Source organism: Maniola hyperantus, chromosome 7 (assembly GCF_902806685.2).
Source record: "Maniola hyperantus chromosome 7, iAphHyp1.2, whole genome shotgun sequence".
NCBI classification, from domain to species: domain Eukaryota; kingdom Metazoa; phylum Arthropoda; class Insecta; order Lepidoptera; family Nymphalidae; genus Maniola; species Maniola hyperantus.
This window is the reverse complement of record NC_048542.1, coordinates 15,850,770-15,877,203: the sequence shown is the minus strand read 5'-3', so window position 1 is coordinate 15,877,203 and position 26,434 is coordinate 15,850,770. Positions and strand designations below refer to the sequence as shown.

The 26,434-nt window shown below is 39.8% G+C and overlaps 1 protein-coding gene across 2 annotated transcripts in view; it reads right to left on the bottom strand.

Moving 5' to 3' along the window:
• The window catches only part of LOC117983734 (facilitated trehalose transporter Tret1-like), a 51,218-nt gene extending 25,524 nt beyond the window's left edge, over positions 1-25,694 (bottom strand). Inside the window, exons 1-2 of one of the 2 annotated variants that reach the window (XM_069499966.1) lie at positions 25,392-25,694; positions 4,069-5,011 (exon numbers count right to left, since the gene is read on the bottom strand). In XM_069499966.1, coding sequence (XP_069356067.1) covers positions 4,069-5,011; positions 25,392-25,414 — 966 coding nt within the window. In that variant the 5' untranslated portion in view covers positions 25,415-25,694. The remainder of the gene's footprint in view (positions 1-4,068; positions 5,012-25,391) is intronic. The other variant, XM_034970345.2, reaches the window with a different exon arrangement.
• Positions 25,695-26,434: the final 740 nt, after the last annotated feature.

Sequence of the window (26,434 nt, the reverse complement as noted above, 5' to 3'; positions counted from 1 at the left end):
TACTGGCAGGTCATAATGAAAAATATGCATTGAGCTATTACAACTGGGGTAAGCAGTGCATTTATGCCTCTATGACCTGCACGCCACTGAGCATGAGTCACTAGCCTTCATGAATTGCAAGAACTGTAATATTTTGTAATTTGGCTGAACTTTAGGTCTGGGTCCTTTTTCACTTATCTGGCATTCACGATTCAAGTCATATCGGCTATCAACTTCTATAATACAGAGACCCTTCTAAATCAATCCGACGTACCCCTTCCTACCCCTTCCTCCTCAAACTTGGCATAAAACGAGTCTACGAAAGAAATACGGAACAAAGTTGTGTCCGATACGACAGCGAGTTACTAAACTCTTTTAACAATGTAAGCCCCAGACTTTGTATTCCAAAGTTTAGGAAATACCTAAATCTACTTCTTGCCGCTAACGGTCATCTTCTTGTATCTTCTAAATATATAAAATGAAAAGGTGACTGACTGATCTATCAACGCACAGCTCATAAACTACTGGACGGATAGGGCTGAAAGGCATGCAGATAGCTATTATGACGTAGGCAACCGCTAAGAAAGGATTTTTGAAAATTAAACCACTAAGGGGGTGAAAAAGGGGTTTGAAGTTAGTGTAGTCCACGCGGATGAAGCCACGAGCATCAGCTAGTGGTTCATCCATACTAATATTATAAATGCGAAAGTGTGTCAGTCTGTCTGTCTGCTAGCCTTTCACGGCCCATCTGTTCAACCGATTTGGACGGGAATAGACATAGCTTGCATCCCGGGGAACATTGGCTACTTTTTAGCCCAAAAAATTATAGAGTTCCCACGGGATTTTCAAAACATAAATCCAGGCGTGCGAAGTCGCGGGCATCAGCTAGTTAATCGTAGAGAGTTGTCATCACCAGTGGCGTGGGAGTCATAGAGGCATAAATGCACTGCTTACCCCAGTTGTAATAGCTTAATGCATATTTTTCATTATGAACTGCCAGTAAACAGGTTCCTACCTAACTAATGCCTACCCTGGCTTCAAACCCTGTGCACGCCACTGGTCATCACATAACAAATTAAAGTGATATTTTTCTTGTTCGACATGGCACGGAACCCTTGAAGTGCGAGTCCGACTCGCGCTTGGCTGGTTTTGTTACTTACCCATCTCGTAATACTAAAGCCCTCCCTAACCGCACGTCAGAGCTGACCGCGCGCGGCCCTTTAGAATAGGATCTTTTGTTTATCTCCCGCTCGCAGAAACCTGCGCCAGTGAGTTGGTCCGCTAATCACTCTATCACAGTTAACCACTCTACTAATCGTACGCCGGGGTGGGGACGCCCCGCACACCCACACAGCCCCCGTGTTAACCCCGTGCGGGTGACGTACTAGGTCTCTTGTAGGGACTTCCACACACCACGGTCTTGCGCCGCCTGAATCCAGCGGCTCCGTGAGACTCGTTTGATGTCGTCTGTCTACCTAGTAGGGGGTCTTCCAACGCCGCGCTTTCCGGCGCGAGGTCGCTATTATAGCACCTTGGAACCCCAACGTCTATCAGTTTTTAAAATCATTTGCCCTGGTTATTGCCATTTTAGCTTCGCAACCCGTTGAGCTATATCTAGTTCTAATACGGATCTCCTCATTTCCTCATTGATCACGTAGAGAAACTCCGCACATAGCTCTCTCCATCGCCCGCTGAGTGACTCTGAGCTTTCTTATGTGGCCCATAGTTAGCGACAATGTCTCGGATCCATATGACGTCACATGATAATGTTGATGATGATGAATACTATTTGCGGCGCATTTTCTCATTGTTCTTGGCCGATTTATCAAGAAGAGCACTCGGTGGCAAGTGATCGAGATCGGGTTAATCTTAACCCAATTTAAGCACCGCTTATGCTGGGATAATATTGTTTGGCCTTGGGCCTTTATTGAAACTAGGCTAAGTGTCATTGTAACACTTTTGTACTGAGTTTCAGCAAAAGGGACAAAATTCTAGCTACTTAGGAGTAGGTATACACTTTAAGGGCCATCGCAGAGAAACGGCAAGGTCGCGAGCACTTTAACATTCTTTATTCTTTACTAAGTGATGCACGCGACTTCGTACGCGTGGATTAAGGTTTTAATCGATCCTGCAACCTCGTAGCTAAACGCTACGCCACATATTTTATGTATCTACAATTCGTAGCGCCATCTCATCTTTGATTTTCAATATCGCCACAACGTAGCAAACGGATAGTCATATTTTTTTGTATTTATACAGGGTGTAACCAAAACGCTGGAAAAAACGAAGACAGATATAAGTACTGATGTTGAAAATTTCACTGGAATGTGCATTAAAGTATTCAATAAATTGCCAAATCACATCAAGTCCTTACCACTGGGACCATTTAAAAAAAAACTGTATGAATGGCTGACCGCAAAAACATTTTATTCCGTTAAAGAATTTTTTGAATACAAGGAATAAAATATTATACAATTTATAATTATGTAGTAATAACAATAGTAATCTTAAGGTAATTTAATTAGAGTTGACTTGATGTGATTATATTATATTGACTATTTTTTTTTAAATTATTTCTTGGTTAATATATTACAGGTAGATAATTATTATGTGACATGTGATATTATATTATATTATGTGATATGTGACTGTTGAACATTATAATTCTAAAAAAAAAAGTTAAAAAAATAGCTTATTAATAATAGATAATAAGAAAATAAATTTTGCATGCCCACTGTATGGCGGATTGTAGCTGTAAATAAACCACTGTAACACCATCATTGTACCTGCAATCGTGCAAATAAATGATTTGATTTGATTTGATTTGATTTGATGATTATTTATAATAATATTATGATACCACAAAAAAAAACGCAAAAAAAAAAATATTAAAACATTCTATAATTTTGTATAAGTTTTCAACCTATTGCAAATAAAACATCTGACTGACGCTAGAGGTCAACGAATGTTGCGTAAGTAGGCCACTCGGAGTCAATGCCGCGTCGTAGGCGCGGCATTAACCCGGGTTTTGCACGCTATACATTGCGGGTTTGAGAAATACTGAAACTACAAAATGAGGCAAATGGTTATTGGTATTGGATTGTGTTTAGGTAGTATAACAAAGGGACCGATTCTCTTGTACACAATCTCTAAACTAAACTAAATTAACAGGTCTAAATCTAGTGCTATCCTTTTCCGCAAGCAACATTATGACAGGGATAGCAGTAGTAGAGTTTAGAGGTGTCATTTTAGTCTAGTTTAGAGATTGTGTACAAGAGAATTGGCCCCATTAACGCTAAGTTTTTGCTAGCGTTCTGGTAGGTCCCTGTATGTCATTAAGAAGTAGTAAGAATGCGTATAAAATACATCATTACCAAGTTTTACATAACATAGAATATTAAACCAGTACGTCAGGGCAAGGGACGGCTCATTACTCACATCTGAGGGCCTCTCACGACGCTAACGGGCCTGTAATGACCATAATTATGCCCTTCGACCCCCTTCTACCCCCCCACTAACAGCTAACAGTGTTTACAGGCTGTATCGCAAATCTTTATGGGAAAATTAAATGAAAAACTAACCCGTTAAGTTACGGGATATTATGGTTAAAAGATCATTTAAACCCTCAGTAAAAATGCTAAAATTCTTTATTCCTCATTAAAAAAATATTTATTTACTAGATGACGCTCGCGACTTCGTCCGCGTGGATTTGGGTTTCGTAAAAAATCCCGTGCGAGCTCTATGATTTTCCGGGATAAAAAGCCTCCTATGTCAATTTCCGGGACGCAAGCTACCTCTGTACCAAATTTCATGTAAATCGGTATAACTGGTAAGCCTTTATAAGAATCCCGTTTTTCAAAAACCAAATTCCACGCGAACGAAGTCGCGAGCATCAGCTAGTTTTGAAATATTTATCATTTGCTGTTACAGTGGCAATAGAAATACATATTCTGTGAAAATTTCGACTCTCTTCGGACGGCGTACATAACTTATGAAGGAGAGACGAAAACGGACGGCCAGAGATGGTTTAGTAATAGAGGCCCATTGGCACCCTTTATGTACGGAACCCTACAAAAGTAAACAACTAACCTGCGGCAAATGTCTGGACTTGCGCGGCGCCGGCGCCTCGCTCCCCGCTCCCGATAAGCACTTTCCGTTGGGGACGCTCGTCTTTATCTCTTCCCGTTTCTCTGGCACACTGATAGGTATGTTGTGCTTCTCGAAATACCCGTTCTGGATCATTTGGTCCAGCGAAACCTCTAACTCTCTAACCGCAACCACTTTGCGCCCGCAAATCGGGTCGTCGATAACCATTTTGCGACAACCAGACACTTCGGAGAATGTAACTATCTTTTTCGCTTCGTCTTTCTTTGGTTTCTTCGTTAAGTTCGTTTGGTTCGTTTGATTCACTTGGTTCGCTTGATGCTTCTCAGGCGGATCCGTCGTCCAATATTTAACATTCTTCTCCGACAAACGGAGAGGTTTACAAACAGCCACATTCTTAGGCTTCTGAGTGGGATAGGTAATCCTGGAATTACTAGAAATAGGTCTTCGTTCGTTTCGATCTGTTAACCTAATTTCGTTTCGTTTTATATCAGTTCGTTCTTTTTGTTTGTATTCATAAGATTGCCGCGGCCTCCGTCTCTCTGCTTCGATTCTAAAGTCGTAGTAGTCTTTTTTGTAGCGACGACGATCGTCATCATAATAATGGTTTCTAGGCAAGGAATTGTACTTGGTCACGTAGCTCGTCTGTAAGTTCAAATACTCTGGTCTGATCGGTCTAAACAATGACAATCGCCCTTGCGCCTCATCGAAGTCAGAATAGATGTCTTCGAACACGTAACCATTTTTTCGCTTCGGTCGTTCTATTTCGAAGCGTTCGGTTCGAACACGGTTTGGCTCGGAACGCTGCGCTTCGAACCGACTTATCTCGTGTCGGCGCCTTCGTTCGTATTCGTAATCAAAGTCAAAGTCTAAATGTCGGTCGTAGAGCAACCTTTCGCGTGATCCGGCCATCCTTTTATTAGCTTTCCTGTAAAAGAAAGATTGAATTTTAATGAGGGCTTTGTAGGATCCGACGATTCGAGGAAATTTGCTGACTGCGAAATTGGGGGCTGTTTTTCCCGAGCCCCGGTATTAAGAAGTTTGGTTACCACAGTGCGGGGTTTTCATGCATAACATTTAAAGGAAACTTTTTATATGAATATTCACCGAGTTTTACGTGGATTTCAGCTTCAGTGATGTAAGAGTGGTGACAGCCTAGTGGTAAAGACATTAGCTTCCTGTTCAGGAGGTCAGGGCTTCGATCTCGGGTATGCATCTCTAATATAATATCGAAGTTTTTAGCAATTAAAGTGTGACATATGTAAACCTCTTTTCTTAGTTTTATAAAAAAGAGAACCATTGTCATTGTCATAAAATAACAAATAAATGATTCCTACATATTTTACAGTGGCGACGAGGATGGAAAATAAAGGGAAGATGGTTTCACCCAGGAAATTAGGGGAATTCGATGTCGTGAGTGGGAACTGGGCATCATACTGCGAGCGGATGGAAATGTATTTCATAGTGGGCGAGGTGAAAGAGACCTTAAGGGTACCTACTATGATATCGATGGTCGGGGACAGGGCGTACGAGCTGATGGTAAATCTCTGTAGCCCGGATAGACCAGGTGATAAAACTTTTGCCGAGTTAGTGAAGATAGTGGGAGAACATTTACAACCAAAACCATCAATATTGGCTGAGCGTTTTCGATTTAGGCAGTATCGTCAGCAAGAATCAACTTCGGTCTCACAATACGTCGCAGAACTGAAGGAACTATCACGTTTTTGTGAGTTTGGAAATAATCTTAGCGAAAATTTGCGAGATCAGTTAGTGTGCGGCTTACAGAGTGAAGTCATTCGTCAAAGACTCTTTGCCGAAGAGACTTTAGATTTTAATCGCGCAGTCAGGTTGGCTACGACATTCGAAGCCGCGGAGAAAAACGCACTTGCAGTGGAAGTCGGAATAGGTATCAGCAGACCAAAATCGGAACCAGGGAAGACGGGAGAGACGCTACGAGGAGCAGCTGCGAGTGTCAGCGAAACTTCATCAAAATCATTACATCGTTTTCGAATTAGTGCATGCGATCGATGCGGGGATCAGCGGCATGGTAAAGATGACTGTCCTTATAAGTTTTTTGAGTGCAGCCGATGCCGACGGATCGGGCATTTGCGACGACGATGTCCTGATGACCCAGGAGCAGGATCTGCAGGGCAAAATGCTGCCAGTGGCTATAACCGATCGCGGCGCGGCGGTCGCAGCTACGGAATGCGTTGGGGAGCAGGAGCACAGCGTAGAAATCAGGGTGCGGGCATTGCATCGAGGGGCCCGAACACGGCGGGCACGAACCACTGGCGGGACGAAGACCCGGCTTGGATGGAGTCGGTCGGTTCGGACGACGTCAACGAAGAAGAACCTGTTTATCAGATATCGCTAAGGGACTATAAGCCGGTTAGCATAATAGTGTTATTAGACGAGAAGCCTTTGGTTATGGAAATTGATACTGGTTCTGCGTTGTCATGTATAAGCAAGCAGACGTATATTGAAAGGTACAAATACCTACCGTTAAGATCCTGTCGGTTAACGTTAACTTTTTATGATGGCACAAAAATTAAACCTCTAGGGTATATTTCAATTAAAGTGAGGTATAAAGATCGCATGAAGGTATTAGATTTATATGTCATTGATAATGGGACGACGTCATTATTAGGGCGTCAATGGTTAGCGGAGTTAAACATTGACGTGCCTAAGTGCAAAATTAATAATTTGCGAGTACAGGAGTCTGTTAAGAATAGATACGTGGAGGAAATATTTTCCAGGTTTAGTGAATTAATCGACGGCGGGCTCGGGCGCTATACGGGCGGGCGCGCCACGCTGCACGTGCGGGAGGGCGCCGTGCCCGTGTTCTGTCGTGCGCGCCCCCTCGCGTATGCGCTTCGGGAGCGCGTGGACGCCGAGCTGGACGCGATGCTGCGTGCCGGTGTCATCGAGCCGGTTGACACGTCGGACTGGGCCACCCCGCTTGTAATTGTGAACAAACCTAACGGTGCCATTAGGGTTTGTGCCGATTATAAGGCTACGTTGAATCGTTTTTTATCGGTTGATAAATATCCAGTTCCTAAAATAGAAGATCTACTGGCCAATTTGAACGGTTGTCAGTATTTCAGTAAAATCGATCTTTCACAAGCGTATAACCAGATCGAGTTAGATAATAAGTCAAAAGAATTTACGGTGATAAATACTCACCGGGGTCTGTTCCGTTACAATAGATTAGTGTTTGGGTTAGCTTCAAGTCCGGGCATATTTCAAAGGATAATGATAAATTTGTTTAAAGATATTCCGAATGTGGTAACTTTCTTAGATGACATATTAATCGCAAACTCTTCACTTGATGAGCATAAGGATACATTAAAGAAAGTACTTACTAGGCTGAAGGAATGCGGTTTTAAGATTAAAAAAGAAAAATGTGCATTTTTCGAGAGTCAAATAACCTATTTAGGGTATGTAATAGAGGATAGAGGTATTCGGGTTGACCCAGATAAAGTCAAGCCTATTTTAAATTTAACGGAGCCAAAAGATGTTTCCGAATTAAGATCATTTTTAGGGATGGTCAATTTTTACGGTCGTTTTGTCAGGAATTTAAGTAGTAATTTATCACCATTATATAATTTACTAAAGAAAAATCATAGTTGGTTTTGGGGGATAGAAGAAAGGAATTCATTCAATAAGGTTAAAAGATTACTGGCGAGCTCTGCGGTTTTAGCGCATTACGATGTAAATAAGCCGGTTATATTGACATGTGATGCGAGTGCGCTTGGGATAGGCGCGGTGTTAGCGCAGCGAGGCGCAGACATCGGCGGGGTCGAGCGACCGGTCGCATATGCATCCCGATCGCTGTCGGCGGCGGAAATAAATTATAGTCAGATACAAAAGGAGGCTCTTGCAATTATTTTTGCCGTTAAAAAGTTTCACCAATACTTGTATGGGCGCCGATTTATATTACGAACGGATCACAAGCCTTTAGTGAGCATTTTTGGGGCTGAGTCAGGTATTCCAAACATGACAGCTAGCAGGCTTCAGAGATGGGCGTTAATTTTGTCGGCATACGATTTTTCAATTGAATATGTAAGTACTGATAAAAATACAGCTGATTGTTTGTCAAGGATGATACAAGCTCATAGAGAAAATAGTGAATCTCAAATGAGCGAATGTCCCGAGCAAACGTATTTACATTTTGCTTCAGAAGCTTTATTACTTGATTATAAAGAATTAAAAAAATTTACTTGCCGAGATCCCATCATGGGACGAGTATTAAGTTACATTAGGGACGGTTGGCCTACGGAGGTAGAAATAAAAGAATTACGGCCATTTTTCAATCGTAGGAAGGAGTTATATAGCGAACTAGGATGTCTCATGTGGGGTCATAGGGTCATAATACCCGTTGAGTGCCGAGATAAAGTGTTGAAGGAACTTCATGACTCGCACATGGGGATAGTTAAAACTAAGGCATTAGCGAGGAGTTACGTATGGTTTCCGGGAATTGATGAAGCGTTGGAGGCGATGTGCCGCGCGTGCGAGGTTTGCGCCGCAGTGGCCGACGCGCCGCCGGCGCACGCACCGCACATGTGGCCGTGGCCGAGTCGCCCGTGGACAAGACTGCATATCGATTGCTTGGGACCTATAGCGGGGGTTACTTATATGGTGGTAGTCGATTCTAGTTCCAAATGGATTGAGGTAGTAAAGATGGGTTCGATCACAGCGAAGACTGTAATTAATAAATTAAGAGATATTTTTGCTAGGTTTGGTCTTCCAAAGCAGTTAGTTAGTGATAATTTTGCTTCGTTTCAAAGCGTGGAGTTTGGAACTTTTCTAAGTCAGAACGGGATTGAACAAATTTTTTCAGCGCCGTATCATCCTTCGTCTAATGGTGCTGCGGAAAATGCGGTTAAGATTTGTAAAAGAGTAATAAAGAAAGCTCTTATACAGGGTGTAGACGTAGACACAGCGTTATGTCGTTTTCTATTATTATATCGGAATACCGAGCATAGCACGACAGGAGAAAGCCCAGCCAAACTGTTACAAGGCAGGTCATTACGCACGCGTTTGGATAAGTTAAAGCCGGAACGGGAGGATATAGTTCGGTCTGCCCAGGCACGTCAAGAGTTGGCGGCGGGAGGAGTTGAGAGATCGTTCGAGGTCGGAAGTAGGGTGTGGTACCGAAACTACGGAACAGGCAATAAATGGTTAAAAGGGGATGTCATAGGAAGAAGCGGGAGTACAAATTATAAGCTGCGTACTGGAGAGGGAACTGAGATATTTAGACACGTCGATCAGATTAAAAAATGTTCGGAAATTAATTCAAATATCGGTAATTCAATTAACATTGGAACTGGTGATAGACCATCAGCAGCGGGACGGTCCAGGGGCGCGATGGTGGCAGTGGCGTTGAGCTCAGCACCCGAGGAAGGGCCGCAGGAGAGCGGCGGGGAGACGAGCTCCGGGTCGCCCGGTCGCGCGGCGCCTGAGCCCAGCACTAGCCAGCAGCCCGAGGTAGCTGTAGTGGACAGGGCGCCTCGCGAGTCTGTTCGTAAACGAGGGCCGCCAAGACGTTTTGGCATCGATGATTTATATAGTTAAGATAGTAAGGGAAGTTATTGTTTAAGAAGGGAGGTGTGACATATGTAAACCTCTTTTCTTAGTTTTATAAAAAAGAGAACCATTGTCATTGTCATAAAATAACAAATAAATGATTCCTACATATTTTACATAAAGATCACTTGATTTAAGGGTGAAAGGCAACATCGTGAGGAAACCTGCATGCCTGAGACTTGAGAGGTCTCCATAATGATCTCAAAAGTGAAGTCTGTCAATAAAGAAATGTCTGAAAAGTGCGCACTGAGTCAACGTGGACGGATGGCCTAATAAACCATTCTTATTCTAAGAGGATACCCGTGCTAAGTGGTGAGCCGACGATGGCTTGATCATGATGATGAATTAACAGTAAGCTGCCGAAAGTGTACATTTCGGCTTTGTAGAGCGTAGTGTCTGTCACTCATACCTATGTGACGTTTTGTCGGTCTCAACGACAGGGACAACGCTTTACAAATTTGCTATCTCCTTCTAAAGGTCGATGTACATTACTTTCGGCTGCGTACTGTAACATTATTATGAAAATGGTAGGAGGTATAATATTAAAATGTTTGTCAATAAACTTCGAGGTTTACAATTGAACCATTTAATGTGAAAGCGGAACACAATCTCCCAATATTCATACCACAATTCAATATTCAAATGGGCTGAACGCGAAATTAATATGATCTTGTTAGCTTTGAACGAGTTCCAGCTCATTAGCATGCGGGAACCAATTAATGGGACCGGTGGAGGCTGCACATTCACAACACATATGAATTATACATACCACAAAATTAAATGAATATTTATTAATCAAAGCTTTATTAATCAAATGAAATGAATATTTATTAATCAAAATGAATTATTATTTATTGGTATTTTACAGGATATTATTTCGGAGAGTGTGCCGAAAAAAATTCGACGTGGTTCCTGCTTCACTTTTATATCTACTCGTGTGTTTGTACTATCTAAGGTACTATCGTACCCCGCAAGGCATCGCGAAGAAAAATTGTCTGTCAAGAAAAAAAGAAAAAAAAAGAAAAAAAAAGAAAGAAAGCCTATAGGGTACTTCCCGTTGACCTTAGATCATGAAAATTGGTAGATAGGTAGGTCTTATAGCACAAGTAAAGGAATATATCCGCTAACCGTGAATTTGTGGTTACATCACAAAAAAATTTAAAATGTGATTTTTCATGAACACATTTTAATTACAGCGCCATTTATATAAAAACTAGCTTATGCTCGCGACTTCGTCCGCGTGGACTACACAAATTTCAAACCCCTATTTCACCCCCTTAGGGGTTGAATTTTCAAAAATCCTTTCTTAGCGGACGCCTACGTCATAATAGCTATCTGCATGCCAAATTTCATCCCGATCCGTCCAGCAGTTTAAGCTGTGCGTTGATAGATCAGTCAGTCAGTCAGTCAGTCATTCAGTCAGTCAGTCAGTCAGTCACCTTTTCCTTTTATATATTTAGATTAATCTATCAAATCACATAAAGATGGCGCTGTTGTCAATAATTACAATTATCTTGCAATTTCGCACATAAAAATGTTAAAATATCCTGTACGATAGTACGGAACCCTTCGTGTGCGAATCCGACTCGCACTTGGCCGGTTTCTTGTGTAGAGTAACCAGGGCACATGCAAATATAACGAGGGCTCAATAACGTGAAACTTCCGAGCGTTTACGAGGGGACGTTATATGACAAAATTCATGCGAATAAGTTCTCTGTATACGAAAATTCTTCAGAGCACAAACGTCGTAAAAAGTTGACGAGCTCAAAATATACCAAGTGACGGATGGAACGGCGCCCGGGTGCCAGATTATGGTCTAGACACTTCTCATGCTCTGAGAGGTGAGCCGTGCTCAGTAATGTACCGGTGATGTCTTCATAAATTAGCTTTTTAATATTTTATCCATACTAATATTATAAATGCGAAATTATGCCCTTCTGTCTGTTTGCTAGCTTTTCACGGCCCAACAGTTTAACCGATTTTGATGAAATTTGATGAAATATTTGAAAAAATTGGACATAGGCTACTTTTTGTGCCGGAAAATCAATTAAGAGTTCCCGCGGAATTTTCAAAAACCTAAATCTACGCGGACGACATCGCGGGCATCCTCTAGTTTACAATAATTTTTATCCAATTATAACAATTTTTACTATACTAGCTCATGCCCGAGACTTCGTCCGCGTGGACTACGAATAATGGAGATTGAATTCGATGCTATAGGTATGTCAAAAACGGCAACATATTGAAACTTGTGTATAATTTCAAAATACGATAAATATTAAAAAGAAAATTATTTCATTTTTTAATAGGCACTAGCTTATGCTCGCGACTTTGTCCGCGTGGACTACATAAATTTCAAACCCCTATTTCACCCCCTTAGGGGTTGAATTTTCTAAAATCCTTTCTTAGCGGATGCTTACGTCTTAATAACTATCTGCATGCCAAATTTCAGCCCGATCCGTCCAGTAGTTTGAGCTGTGCATTGATAGATCAGTCAGTCAGTCAGTCCTTTTATATATTTAGAAGAGATAAGTATTTGTATCATAATTGCATAGTAAATAATATTGAGATGAACTTCTTGCGTTCAAAATTTTCAAAATATGTATACAGAAATGTACAGAATTGGACCTGTTATAGTTTTATTATAAGTATAGATAAGAATATTATCCGCAGAAACGGAACGGTGAGCGGCGCGGGTGTACACAGATTGTCGTTTATAACAAATGTTTGAATATAATGTAAATTATTGTAGGGGCTGTCGCAATGCGGGCCCGCCGCCCGCCGCCCGGCCACTGCCAACTTTATTTTATTAATTGACGGGCCTTTAGCGCGGACGCACACGGCCCGGCGCCGAACGCCCGGGTCACTCTGCATCTAAACCAAGGACGTTACAGACAAATTGAGCCTCAATAGCTCAACGGTTAATGTTATGTTTATTATTATGTATTATTTCTTATTTCTTCTTTTATGTCCTAAATCACTTGAAATTTAAAAACTTTAAACACTTTATTTCATTTTATTTATCCATTTCCTCGCCAACTTTATAATATATTCTATGCCACTGACGTTTAGGTAATATTTAAAAGGCGGTCACTGAAAATCAGCGTTGGGGCGTCTGGTTACTGGTACCTCAGATGTTTGCTCTAGAGGTTTGTGTCTGAGGGGCCCGACGTCTCAACACAAGCTGAGTGACCTACCTGTTCGAGGTGTTGCACTGCTGTACAGGACGATATTGCCTACACCATGTACCACCTATATACCTCGAATAAACATTATTCTATTCTATTCTATTCTATTCTAATGAGCGGACTGAATCCCGAAAGGCCACCCGGTTGTCTGTCTGTCAAGAAACCTACAGGGTACTTCCCGTTGACCTAGAATCATGAAATTTGACAGGTAGGTAGGTCTTATAGCAGACATTTGGGGAAGATTTTGAAAACCGTGAATTTGTGGTTACATCACAAGAAAAAAATTAAAATGTGTTCATGAACAAATATTGCTATTTTCGACTTTCAAAGTAAGAATGCTATATCAAGTGGGGTATCATATGAAAGGGTTTTACTTGTACATTCTCAAACAGATTTTTATTTATTTTTAAGCATATTAGTTTTTGGTTTATCGTGCAAAATGACGATAAAATACGATTGTAGTACGGAACCCTCAGTGCGCGAGTCTGACTCGCACTTGGCTGGTTTTTAAATAATATTATGCAAAAAAAAGAAGTAAAGTAAAGTAAAAGTAAAATATGCTTTATTGTACACCAAAACAAAAACAATAGACATATAACAAATACAGCATGTACAATAGGCGGCCTTATCGCTAAAATAGCGATCTCTTCCAGGCAACCTTAGGGTAGAGGATATTATAAAAATTAAAGAAAGCGGAAGGGGTGTACTAATTAAATAAAGTAAATACACATAATATACGTATGTATATATATATATAAATGAAAATACAACAGTAAATAAGAGAGGAATAGACGACAGATAAGTGGAATAAAAGTAAAAATAAATAAACACATCAAATGGAGGATAAATAAAATAGCTTCAATTTTGTTTTAAAAATAGATAGTGATTGAGACTGTTTGATATCCAAGGGGAGAGAATTCCATAGCAGTATAGCGGTAACAGTAAATGATTTAGCATAATAAGAAGAGGAGTGTGTAGGAATTTTCAGGCGTAGATTATTTTGAGAACGAAGAGAAAAAGAGTGTGTATCACATCGGTACTCAAAACGTTCTTTAAGATAAAGAGGAATGGAGGGATTGAACAGTATACAGTAAAGAAGATGAAGAATATGAGTATTCCTGCGAAGACGAATCGGGAGCCACTTGAGCTTACGGCGGTACTCGGAGACATGGTCATACTTTCGCAGCCCAAATACGAACCTTATACAAAGATTTTGAAGCCGCTCAAGTTTGTTCAGTTGGTCCTCAGTTAGGTTAAGATAGCAAGTATCAGCGTAATCGAGGATTGGTAGAAGTAGAGACTGAGCCAGCGCAACCTTAGCAGGAATAGGAAGAACATTACGCAATCTTCGGAGAGAGCCGACTGCACCAAACATCTTTCTGCTCAGCTCACTCATTTGTGGTATCCAAGTCAGAGATTGGTCAAAAGTAATGCCTAGATTTTTTACTTTGCTGCTGTATGGAATATGAACCCCATCGAACATTATAGGCGGCAGCTGTGCTAATGTTACCCGAGACATTAATTTTGGACTCCCGATAATAATGACCTGAGTCTTCTTTGGATTCACTGTTAGGCCAAATGAGTTACTCCATTTTGAAATTTGTAAAAGATTTTCATTTACCAAATTAATAGTGTCGGGCAAATCTTCTATTTTACACTGTGAATAGATCTGTAAATCGTCTGCATACAGGTGGTAGAGAGAAGTAATATGGGAGCAAATAGAATTGATGAAAATGGAAAACAAGAGAGGAGACAACACGCCACCTTGCGGGACGCCGGCCCTGACAACAGACCAATCAGAAGATGAGTCTTGTACTCGTACACGTTGTCGGCGTCCATGCAAGTAACTTTGAAACCAGCTAATTACCTCAGGAGATATGTTAAGAGAACTTAATACAGCGAGTATAATATCAAAGTCCACAGTATTGAAGGCATTACTAAAATCAAGTAATGTCAGTACCGTAACCTGTCGATTATCCATACCACGCCGTATGTCATCCGTAATTTTAATTAATGCAGTAGTTGTACTATGACCGGGACGGAAACCAGATTGAAAAGGATTTAGAAGATTATGTTTAGAAAGGAACGCACTCAGCTGTTGGTGTATAAGGCGCTCAAGTGCTTTGGACAGAAAAGGAAGGATGGATATGGGACGATAGTCAGCATAAGTTGGATTAGGTTTCTTAGGGAGTGGGATTATTTGAGCGTCTTTCCAGGATGAAGGGAACTCTTTGGAATCAATGGAATGGTTAAAGACGTATGTGATAATAGGAGCTAAGATATCAAGGATTGGGATGATCATCTTACGACTAATGCAATCAGATCCAACTGCGTCGGAAGAGATGGCTAAGATGTTCTTCTTAACATCACTGATAGTAAATTGGCTAAAGAAAAGAGGAGGGAAGTCAGGAGTTGATGTAGCAGAAAGTTGGTTAATAGTGCTTAATTTAGCGGTACTGTTTATAGTAGCGGAAGAGGAGAAATGCTGATTTAGCTGATTTAAGTCTAAATTAAGGGAATTCAAATTTTGTTTTGCCTTTCCAACCCCTAAAGATCTGAGAAAATTCCACACTTTTGTCGAGTTTTCTTCCTCAACAACCGATTTATAGATATGGCGTCGTTGGCTATCTCTACACGCCCTGTTGCAGCGATTACGTGCCCTGTGATATTTATCACGATTGGAATCACTCGGGTTCAAACGGTATTTAGATTTAGCTATATTCCTTCTTTCTTGGAGTTTTTTGATATCCGCAGTGAGCCAGGGTGCAGGAAGATGTTTCATTCGAACCGGACGAATTGGAGCGTGTAAGTCGTACAGCTGCGTGATTAAGGAGTTAAGGACAGATACCATTTCGTCAACGGTATCGACTTTCGTGACTCCTGACCAGTCAATTTTAGCAGCATCCTCGCGCAATCGATCCACGTCCATTCTACTAAAATTGCGCTGGAGAACGATCCTCGGTTTAAATTTAGGAGGTTTTAATTTGTAAGACAAAAAGAGTAAGTCGTGGTACGAAAAGGCAGAAGCTTCGCACTGGCCATGCTTTTCAACATGACCAATGGATGATACAAGAATTAAATCGAGGAGAGAAGGTGAATATTTTAAGAAAATATTCTTTATACAACAAAAACCGGACCGGCGCGTTTGTGTCAACCTTTATAAATATGTAGGTTATTTTCCCTCATTTTGCCCAAACGCTTCGGATTCTTAGGGCAAATTGGGAAATTCTAGATGAGGGCCGAACTCAGGCATAAGACATTAAGTACGACAATTCACTCGTAGTTATTAATTTTATTAGTTTGTTTTCATTAACATTGTAAACTAATAGTTATAATAAGTTTAGTGATTTTGTAAACTGGTGATAATAAAAAGAATACCCAGCTGATTTTGTAGTGGGCTCTCCGCAGACTTGGGCGCGTTTGGAGCCCTCGTAGTTTTAGTTTTAAGTTAGTTTTAACAATTTCTTAACACGTAACAAATCACCATATTGTCTATCATTCTGTTTGTCTGTCTTCCATATATCTTTCAGTCTTCGCAATTTCATATTTTTTGAATTTATATTTCTGAAATTTGGAATTTTTCTCTCTCAGTGGTAGTTTACGTTACAAAACAAATCTTTAATGCAGAAATTCTCTAAACTCAATGGTTTGAACTTTAAAAACAATTAGTATTATTCCTATTTGAGCTGTACATTGACATTATGTTAGTCATCAGTTTGTCCTTTTCTATATATTTTGTTTTTGTTGTCTCATTTATCAGTGTCTGTTAAAATGAAAAGGCACAAGAAAAGCTCCAAAGTGTGAAACCTTTGTCTCTGTTCACACGCCAGTGTTTGTGACGCCTAGCATTGTGGGTCACGGTCAGACTGGCAGACTGGCTTGCCAATATCACCTACGATTTACGAAGCCTACCAAAGACGCTTTGTTACTCCACTATCGGGAGTTGGGACTCGGCAAATGGTTCGAATTCGGGCTACGAGTAATTCGCATTAATAATTCAGACATCTGCAACTAGCCTGCTCCTTATTCTAAGAGGAGACCGTGCTCAGTGATAACTGAGCATCCTATACTATCAGATTGGAATTGTTTAGGCCGTGGTCAACCACGCTGTCCAAGTGCGGTTTACATTATTTATTGTAGAACTCTCGGGCATGCAGGTTTTCTCACGATGTTCCTTTACCATTAAAGCAAGTTTCAAAATACGGAATATTGCCCTCCAATTCCTTTATAAGACATCGGAAATACAATGAACCAAAAGCATAATTTGTTGTAATCCGCTGAAACAGGTCAAATCTGTATGATGCAACATGCAGCATGCGAAATGCACCGCCCGCCCTCCCACTGCTAAACATGCAGGTTCCGCAAAGTAACGCCTGCTTCTATACAACATATACAAGATCGGAAATAAATAAATACTGGGGCCGATTCTCTTGTACACAATCTCTAAACTAAACTAAAATGACACGTCTAAATCTATTGCTATCCCTTTTATAATGTTGCTTGCGGAAAAGGATAGCACTAGATTTAGACTTGTTAATTTAGTTTAGTTTAGAGGTTGTGTACAAGAGAATCGGCCCGATTGACTTGTTTAATCCCCACAAGCTGCAGTGTCAACGGATAGAATCTAAAAACGCTTCATTGTCCCTGAAAGCTGAGCAAATAACAAGTTTGCCAACTGTCGGCTCGGATGTTTTACTTCTCGCGAGCTTACTCCGTGTGCTTACTAGGAGGTTAAAATTAACTGGAGAGTAAAAAACCGAACAAGTGCGAGTTGAAGTCGCGGTGAAAGGGTTCCGTACGATGAATATGTAAGTTTGCACGCAAAATATTGAGGGATTTACATACATATAGATTTCTTATAGGTTTTAATTTAAGTAAAGAACTATTTTCTGTATTTTTAGGGTTCCGTACCTCAAAAGAAAAAACGGAACCCTTATAGGATCACTTTGTTGTCTGTCTGCCTGTCTGTCTATCAGTCAAGAAACCTACAGGGTATTTCCCGTTGACCTAGAATCATGAAATGTGGCAGATAGGTAGGTCTTGTAGCAGACATTTGGGAAAAAATCTCGAAAACGTGAATTTGTGGGTATATCACACAAAAAAAATTAAATTGTGGTCATGAACTAATAATTAGTATTTTCAATTTTCGAAGTAAGATAACTTATACCTATCAAGTGGGGTATCATATGAAATGTCTTCACATGTGCATTCTAAAACAGATTTTTATTTATTTTTATGTATCATAGTTTTTGAATTATCGTGCAAAATGTCGAAAAAATACGACTGTAATACGGAACCCTCGTTGCGCGAGCCCGACTCGCACTTGGCCGGTTTTTTATTCAAATTTTTAGTTTTTGACGTAATTTACTTAACTAGGTATGTCTTATATACTTAATATGAAGCTCGCGGCAAAACCATGGCTTTTTGCACATAATTATTTATGTAAAAGACAAGAGACTCTCGTCAAAGAAAGAAGGAGTTTGAAGTTGCTTATGCGGGCAAAAGATAAGGGGAGCCTTTGGATTTGACGTAGTTAGCTTCTACAAGTTTCCCGTTCTGCTCTTTGATGATATCTCTACAGAGATGACGTGCGGATTATTTGATTCCCGACGGCGGCGTTAGAGAAATAGAACTGAGCCATCAAAATGACAATTGAGCATATTTTTACTGATATAAATTTACACACGGCAATATTAATAGGCTAGCATCATCATCATCATCATCATCATCATCAGCCTGTGGACGTCCACTGTTGGACATAGGCCTTCCCTAAAGAGCGCCACCACACCCGGTCCGCAGCCTTCCTCATCCAGCCACTTCCCGCCAGCCTCTTTATATCGTCGGTCCATCGTGCTGGAGGGCGTCCCACACTACGCTTGCTTAAACGCGGTCTCCACACAAGGACTTTCCGGCTCCAACGGACATCGCCTCTACGACAGGCATGACCTGCCCACTGCCACTTCAGCTTGCTAATAGTTTGGGCTATGTCAGTGACCTTGGTTCTCCTGCGGATCTCCTCATTTCGGATCTTGTCCCTCAAGGAAACTCCTAACATAGCCCTCTCCATAGCTCGCTGAGCGACTTTGAGTTTGTGGACAAGGCCGTTTGTTAGTGTCCACGTTTCAGCACCATAGGTGAGGACGGGAAGAACACACTGGTTAAAGACTTTCGTCTTGAGGCACTGAGGAATTGACGATGAGAAGACTTGACTCAATAGCATGGTATGGGCATATAATGCGGAGGGAAGAAAGACATGTAACTTGGAAAATGTGGAAGGAATAAGGAGAAGAGGACGACCAAAGAAAAGGTGGATGGATTGCGTGAAAGAGGATATGCGTGTAAAAGGAGTGGATAATTCGTTGACGGATGACAGAAGCGAGTGGAAGAAGAAGACATGTTGTGCCGACCCCACGTAGCGTGGGACAAGGTAAGGAGGAAAGATTTACACACGGGTTGACTTGTACCTAATAATATGCTAGGCTTCTCGTTACCATATTATACCTACTTTCTTTGTTGGTTTATTGGTTTGTCCTTCAATCACGTCGCACGGACCAACGAATCGACGTGATTTTTTTCATGGGTACTAATTTTTAGTTCACGACCACAATTTAATTTTTTTCACGGTTTTCAGATTTTTCCCCTAATGTCTACTATAAGACCTACCTACCTGCCAAATTTCATGATTCTAGGTCAACGGGAAGTACCCTGTAGGTTTCTTGACAGACCGACAGACAGACAGACAACAAAGTGATGTTATAAGGGTTTCGTTTTTCCTTTTGGGGTACGGAACCCTAATAAATATAATTTACTGAGAGTGATTGATTCATGTATCTTATATGATAAATGTATACTTATACTGATAAATCCGTAAAAGATTGATATCCAAGAAATGTATATTTTTCTCAGATATGTTTATAAATCTCGTTAGACGTCTCGATCCGTCAGAGTACCCACGTATCGGCTCCAGTAATTGAATTTGTTTTGATTTACTGGCCAATCTAAATATATAAAAGGAAAAGATGACTGACTGACTGACTGATCTATCAACGCACAGCTCAAACTACTGGACGGATCGGGCTGAAATTTGGCATGCAGATAGCTATTATGACGTAGGCATCCGCTAAGAAAGTATTTTGGAAAATTCAACCCCTAAGGGCGTGAAATAGGGGTTTGAAATTTTGTAGTCCACGCGGACGAAGTCGCGAGCATATAGTATTAAATAATGATGATTTATTTATTAATTAATTTTCCATATTAAAGGTCTGTAGACGACTCCTTTGTTGCCGTCCTGAAGGTACAGAATCAGGGCAAACTCTTTGTTGTAATGGATGGTGTTACACGTAACGACTCGGTGGTGTTGCGTTACCCAACCCCGGGGATCAGTTTGATAAATGATTTTCATTATAAATGGCGATGCTTGTATTACAGGTATTTCATGTAAATAATAGGAGATTGCCCATTTTCTTAGGAGCTTTGGGCCCCTCCTAATATAATTGTTATGTCATCATGGTTTTAATTTTATTTTGTAGACAAATAATTACCTTTTTATATTCTGCAAACGATTTCCATTTATTCACCCTGGTTATAAAGAAATCTTATTTTTTATATTGCTGATATTGAAGTTATATTTAATTAATACTTCTTCAAAATAAATGGATGTTTACGATTTTCACTGTAATTGTTGATATTTTCAATAATAGAGTGAAAGAAAAGTCGTAACGAAACATATAATCGTAAAAAATAACACATTTTTAAAAATTAAGTAAGTAAGTAAGTAAAGTAAGTAAGTAAGTAAAATATGCTTTATATTAAATTAGTATAAGTATATAATATTAGTATAAGTATTTAATTTAGTATTAGTATTAGTATATTTTAAATTAGTATAAGTTTTGACCCGGCGCGCCACAAAGGAGGACCCGTTCACGGGCGATCTCCTTTCAAACCCCTATTTCAGCCCCTTAGGGCTGGAATTTTCAAAAATCCTTTCTTAGCGGATGCCTACGTGACAATAGTCAATAGCTATCTGCATGTCGAAATTCAGCTCGATCCGTCCCGTAGTTTCAGCTGTGCGTTGGTAGATCAATCAGTCAACTTTTCCTTTTATTAATACTAGCTTATGCTCGCGACTTCGTCCGCGTGGACTACACAAATTTCGAACCCCTATTTAATTTTAATTTTCAAAAATCCTTTCTTAGCGGATGCCTACGTCACAATAGCTATCTGCATACCAACTTTCAACCCGATCTCTCTAGTAGTTTGAGCTGTGCGTTGATAGATCAATCAGTCAGTCAGTCATCTTTTCCTTTTATAATTATTTAGATAATTTAATATTGATAGAAATTTGTTATTTTTGTCCATAAAGAAAATATGAAGATTGATTCATTACAATTTCGTTATAAAAGGAAGAAAATTCTTCACAAAAATGTTTGAATGGGCGTTGTTTTTCCTGAGTAAAGAATAGGAATGTCTTCGCAAAAAACGTAAAATAAACTTCTTTTCTCAATTAATCTTTAAGAAAAAATAAGCCGCATGTTACTGTGGCAAAATTTGTCGAAAATCCTCCCTTTAAAGACGACTTTATGAAAGAAACCTTTTGTAGTAAAGTTAGCGGACGGGTTTGATAAATGGTTTTAGGTTTTAGCACTACAAAAGGTGTCGGTTATTTGAGGTATTTGCGTGTTTACCGAATACATTAATTTGGAATTGTTTTACTTTTACTTTGTGTTTATTTTGCGTATAATTAAATTTCACAGGGGAATAACCAAATCATAATCATCTCTATCTCTATATTATTATATTATTATTATAAATAATAAATAAATAAATAATATTTATTTTGTCAGACAACAAAGGCCGACAATATTATGTTAGTAACCACCTTAGCCTTTTTTTAAAAATAGATATAGCGAGCAAACGAGCAGGCGGGTCACCTGATGTTAAGTGATTACCGCCGCCCATGAACATTTGCAGCACCAGAGGAGCCGCCGATGCGTTGCCGGCCTTTTAGGATGTTGTTGGTCCGCCCCTTGAATAACCCCATGTTATAAAAAATATGTTAGTAACTATATTATAATATAATGTATATTAGTAAGAAACTTATTATATCAGCCAAGTGCGAGTCTAACTTTTTATTTTTTTTATTTAGATACAAGTTAGCTCTTAACTGCAATCTTACCTGGTGGTAAGTGGCGATGCAGTCTAAGATTGAAGCGGACTAACCTGGAAGGCGTATATGGCAGTTTTTAATTAACCCGTACGTGCTCCTTGGGTTTCTACTTTCTACACGGCATCGTACCGGAATGCTAAATCGCTTGGCGGCACGGCTTTGCCGATAGGGTGGTAACTAGCCACGGCCGAAGCCTCCCATCGGACCAGACGAGAAATTTAGAAATTATAAAATTACAAATCCCTGCCAGGAATCGATCCCGGGACGTTCGACGACGAATAACGTTCTTATCCAAATACCCTCTAAGACGTATTAAGGGATTAGAAGCACATTGGGGCGCATTAATCAATCGGCCAAACCTCTAGCTATTAATACAGGCTTATTGACGTACTAATTGCTCCTGACAGCCACCATGTAAGATTGATAGTAGCAATCGTTACCAGACGTAAATACCTACGTGCAAGAAATCAAATGTTAGTCCTTTTATATAGGACCCAAGTGTAACCAAGACCCTAGCAAAAACTTAGACTACCTAAACATAGTCAAAAGCCAATAACCATTTGCCTTATCTTGTAGTTTTAGTGAATTAGTATTTTTCGAACCCGCAATGTATAGCGTGCAAAACTCGGGGTCAATACCCCACCTACGATTCGGCATTGACTCGAGTGGTCTATTTACGCAAAGTTTGTTGACCTCTAGCGTCAGTCGGAATTTGTGTAAGTACTCCACGCGGACGAAGTCGCGAGCATAAGCTAGTCTTTTATAATTCTATAATACGTTTTTTTCAGTAACAAACTTTTCAAAATGGAACAGTAATTTTAAAATTGTTGTTTGATTGAGTTAGGTTATGAAATAGTTTTCCATCCTAGTCAGAAGATTGTTCACCGATAGGTATAGACTCCATTCAATTGTATGAATGGGAGCGATTTGTTCATCAACACAGCTCTTTCATGCAACGATTGATGGTCCGGTCTGTTTGTTATATTCAGCCTTTGTTTGTTCATTTTTCAATATGAAACAACAATCAGGATGTTTATCATTTTCTTGCTTTGTCGTTATAAATTAATGTTTTTAATCTCGGTAGGAAAGTCATTCCGATAAAGGGGTAGATGTATTTGACGATTCAATTACGAGCAGGCGGGTCACCTGATGTTAAGTGATTACCGCCGCCCATGAACATTTGCAGCACCAGAGGAACCGACGATGCGTTGCCGGCCTTTTAGGAATTTGTTGGTCCGCCTTTTGAATAACCCCATTTTGTAATCTAATCTAGGTATACATTATAGCTTAGGCCTAGTATTTTTTACACTTTCAAGATGTCTATGTTAGCAAGGTTCCAGTAAAACCTGGTCAAGTGCGAGTCGCACATGAAGGGTTCCGTACCATCATACAAGAAAAAACACTTAAATATACAGGATTTAATGAAAACGCTGGCAAAAACGAAGACAGCTTAGTATTGATAATTAGGTATTATACCACAAAAAAAAAACGCGAAAAAAACCTTATAATTTTGTAAAAATTTACGATATATTCCAAATAAAACATCTGTCTGATGCTAGAGGTCAACTAACGTTGCGTAAGTAGGCCACACACACTTGAAAAAGTTTACTTGCATAAAAATATTATATTCTATTCTATTCTAAACGTTCTTTACGCCTATACATAGTGTAACCAGAAAGCTGGCAAAAAGGAAGACAGGTGATAGTAATGATGATCACAGGTATTATAATACCAAAAAATTCAAAAAATATTGAAAAATCCTATAATTTTGTAAATATTTACGATAAATTGCAAATGTTTTATTTGCAATTTATCGTAAATAATATAATCTGACTGACGATAAAGGTCAACTAACGTAGCATAAGTAGGCCAATCGGATTCAATGCCGTGTCGTGCGAGGTTCGATGACTCGAGTTTTGCACGCTATACATTGCGGGTTTGAAAAATACTAAATCACTAAATCTACAAAATGAGACAAATGGTTATTGGTATTGGATTGTGTTTAGGTAGTATAACAATTAACGCTAAGTTTTTGCTAACGTTCTGGTTACACGTGGATTACACCTTATATTTTTATTTTTTAAATAAGTAAGTATTATTTATGTTGTTATAGTAGGTAGCAATAGAAATACATATTCTGTGACAATTACAACTCCCTACCTATTACGGACCGGTTCACGAGATACACCACGCCGACAGACAGACGGATGGACAGCGGAGGCTTAGGAACATCAGGGTCTCGTTGGCGCCCGTTTTTTTCAAAGAATATTAGTCTTGTTAAATGACTAATATTCCCCTTTCCTCTGCAACTAAGCGTCAAGCTTGTGCTAGGAGTAGGTACGACAATAGTGCAACGGGCGGGGTTTGAACCGTCGACCTATTGAGCTATTGAGGCTCAAAGCAGGTTGGTACGGAACCCTAAAAGCGGTGGCTCAAAGCGATTTGGTGTTCCGCTACAACGCCATGTGGATATCGGAAATCGATTATGGATAAGGGTCCCACAATTTCGATGGCTCCCCCAGGTTTGCGCGTTTCATCTCAAAAACCTCATCTTCCTACGTAAATATAATAAAGCAAATACCTTAGAGCGCTTAACATTATTAGGTAGGTACACTAGCTGAAGCCCGCGACTTCGTCCGCGTGGAATTAGGTTTTTAAAAATCCTGTGGGAACTCTTCATTTTTCCGGGATGAAAAGTAGCCTTTGTCCTTTCCCGAGATGCAAGCTATAATATTTGTACCAAATTTCGTCAAAATCGGTTGAACGGTTAAGCCGTGAAAAGCTAGCAGACAGACAGACAGACAAACACACTATCGCATTTATAATATTAGTATATGGATATCACTAGCTGATGCCCGTGACTTAGGCTGAGATCTATAGAGGGTACTTTGACTTTGCTCAGACTTAAGTTTCAGTTAAAACGAGACAGATTTATGCCAGCGATATAGTCTGTCTCGTTTTAATAGTGTCTTAAGTCTGAGCAAAGTCTAATGCGCTCTATATAATAGATCTCAGCCTTTGTCCTCGTGGATTTAGGTAGAATTAACGAATTATTAATTCTACGTAGTTATGTAATTTTTCGAAATTCAGATAGATATGCTAAAAATATCAGTACCTATAGTAAGAGTTAACAGGACAATTTACCAAAATACTGCATTGAGGTTGCAGTATTTTACTTACTAAATGCATGAAAGGTTGTTTTTTTTTATTAAATAAGAACATTGTTGTATTTTCTAGTCACGTGCTATTACAATTTGTCTACAATCTTATCTAGTCTTTGATGCAAAATTTCAGCCACAGCCTCCAAAAATCTAGATATAATAAGTGGGACCTATAACAAACGCAATCAATAACTCTGAAAAACTGACTGACTTACTTGTTCCTCACTCATCCAAGGCAACACAAATTGACTATGATTTCAACGTTCAAAAACACATTTTTACGCCACCAATTTATTTCGAAAAAAATATTTGAAAATTCACGAAATAATTTAGGGTAACTTAAAAACATGGAACCACAGAGTAATTACGATTTTTTAAATAGAACTTTTTTATTTCTTCCAATAAGATTATTTTTTGAAAATAATAATCAGGGGTGTGAAAATAAATGTGAAAATATTTATTTATTTTTGGTTTCTAGGCGTAGTCACCCCCCTCGCGACCGTCTGGCGGCGATGCGCCGCGGCGACTGGATTTAGCCACCCCTGCAAGGGAGGCTGACTCTATACTTATATGTTTACATCTTAAATGGGGTGGGCATAGAGTATGCTATGTTATAAAATTCTCTTTTAATACGGGATAAAAATAATTTATATTATACCTTTTAGCTCATAAGAAAGCTCAGAGTCACTCTGTGGGAGCTGTCTTCGATGTTTGTACGATCAAATCAGAAATGGGAGATCCGCAGAAGTAGAACATTGAAAAGCTGAAGTGGCAATGGGTAATGCACATACCTAGTTTGAAGAACTGATAAACATTGGGATCTCAAGGTGCTAGCATTGCGGTCTCACAGTGCCAAAAAGATATCGCTGTTTTAGCCTACTTCACAAACAGATAAAGGTTGACGTTATGTCAAAATTGGTTTAGTATAGTTATTGAAATTCATTATTATTAATTTAAATGCGCAGTGATATCCGATAAGTTCCGTTAAGAAATTGTTAAAACGTCCGCCTCCTATTCGCAAGGTCAGAAGCTCGATCCTGGGCACGAACATCTAAACTTCTTGGAGCTATGTGCGTTTTAAGATTTCTACTCGGTGGTTTTAAGGAATTAGGTGAACATCGTGTGGAAACCTGCACGCCTGAGAGTTCTCCATAGTGTTCCTAAAGGTGCGTAAAATCTCCCAATTAGCGTGGTGGGCTATCGCCTAAACCCGAGAGAAGCCCCGTGCTCAGTAGTATGGTGGCGATGGA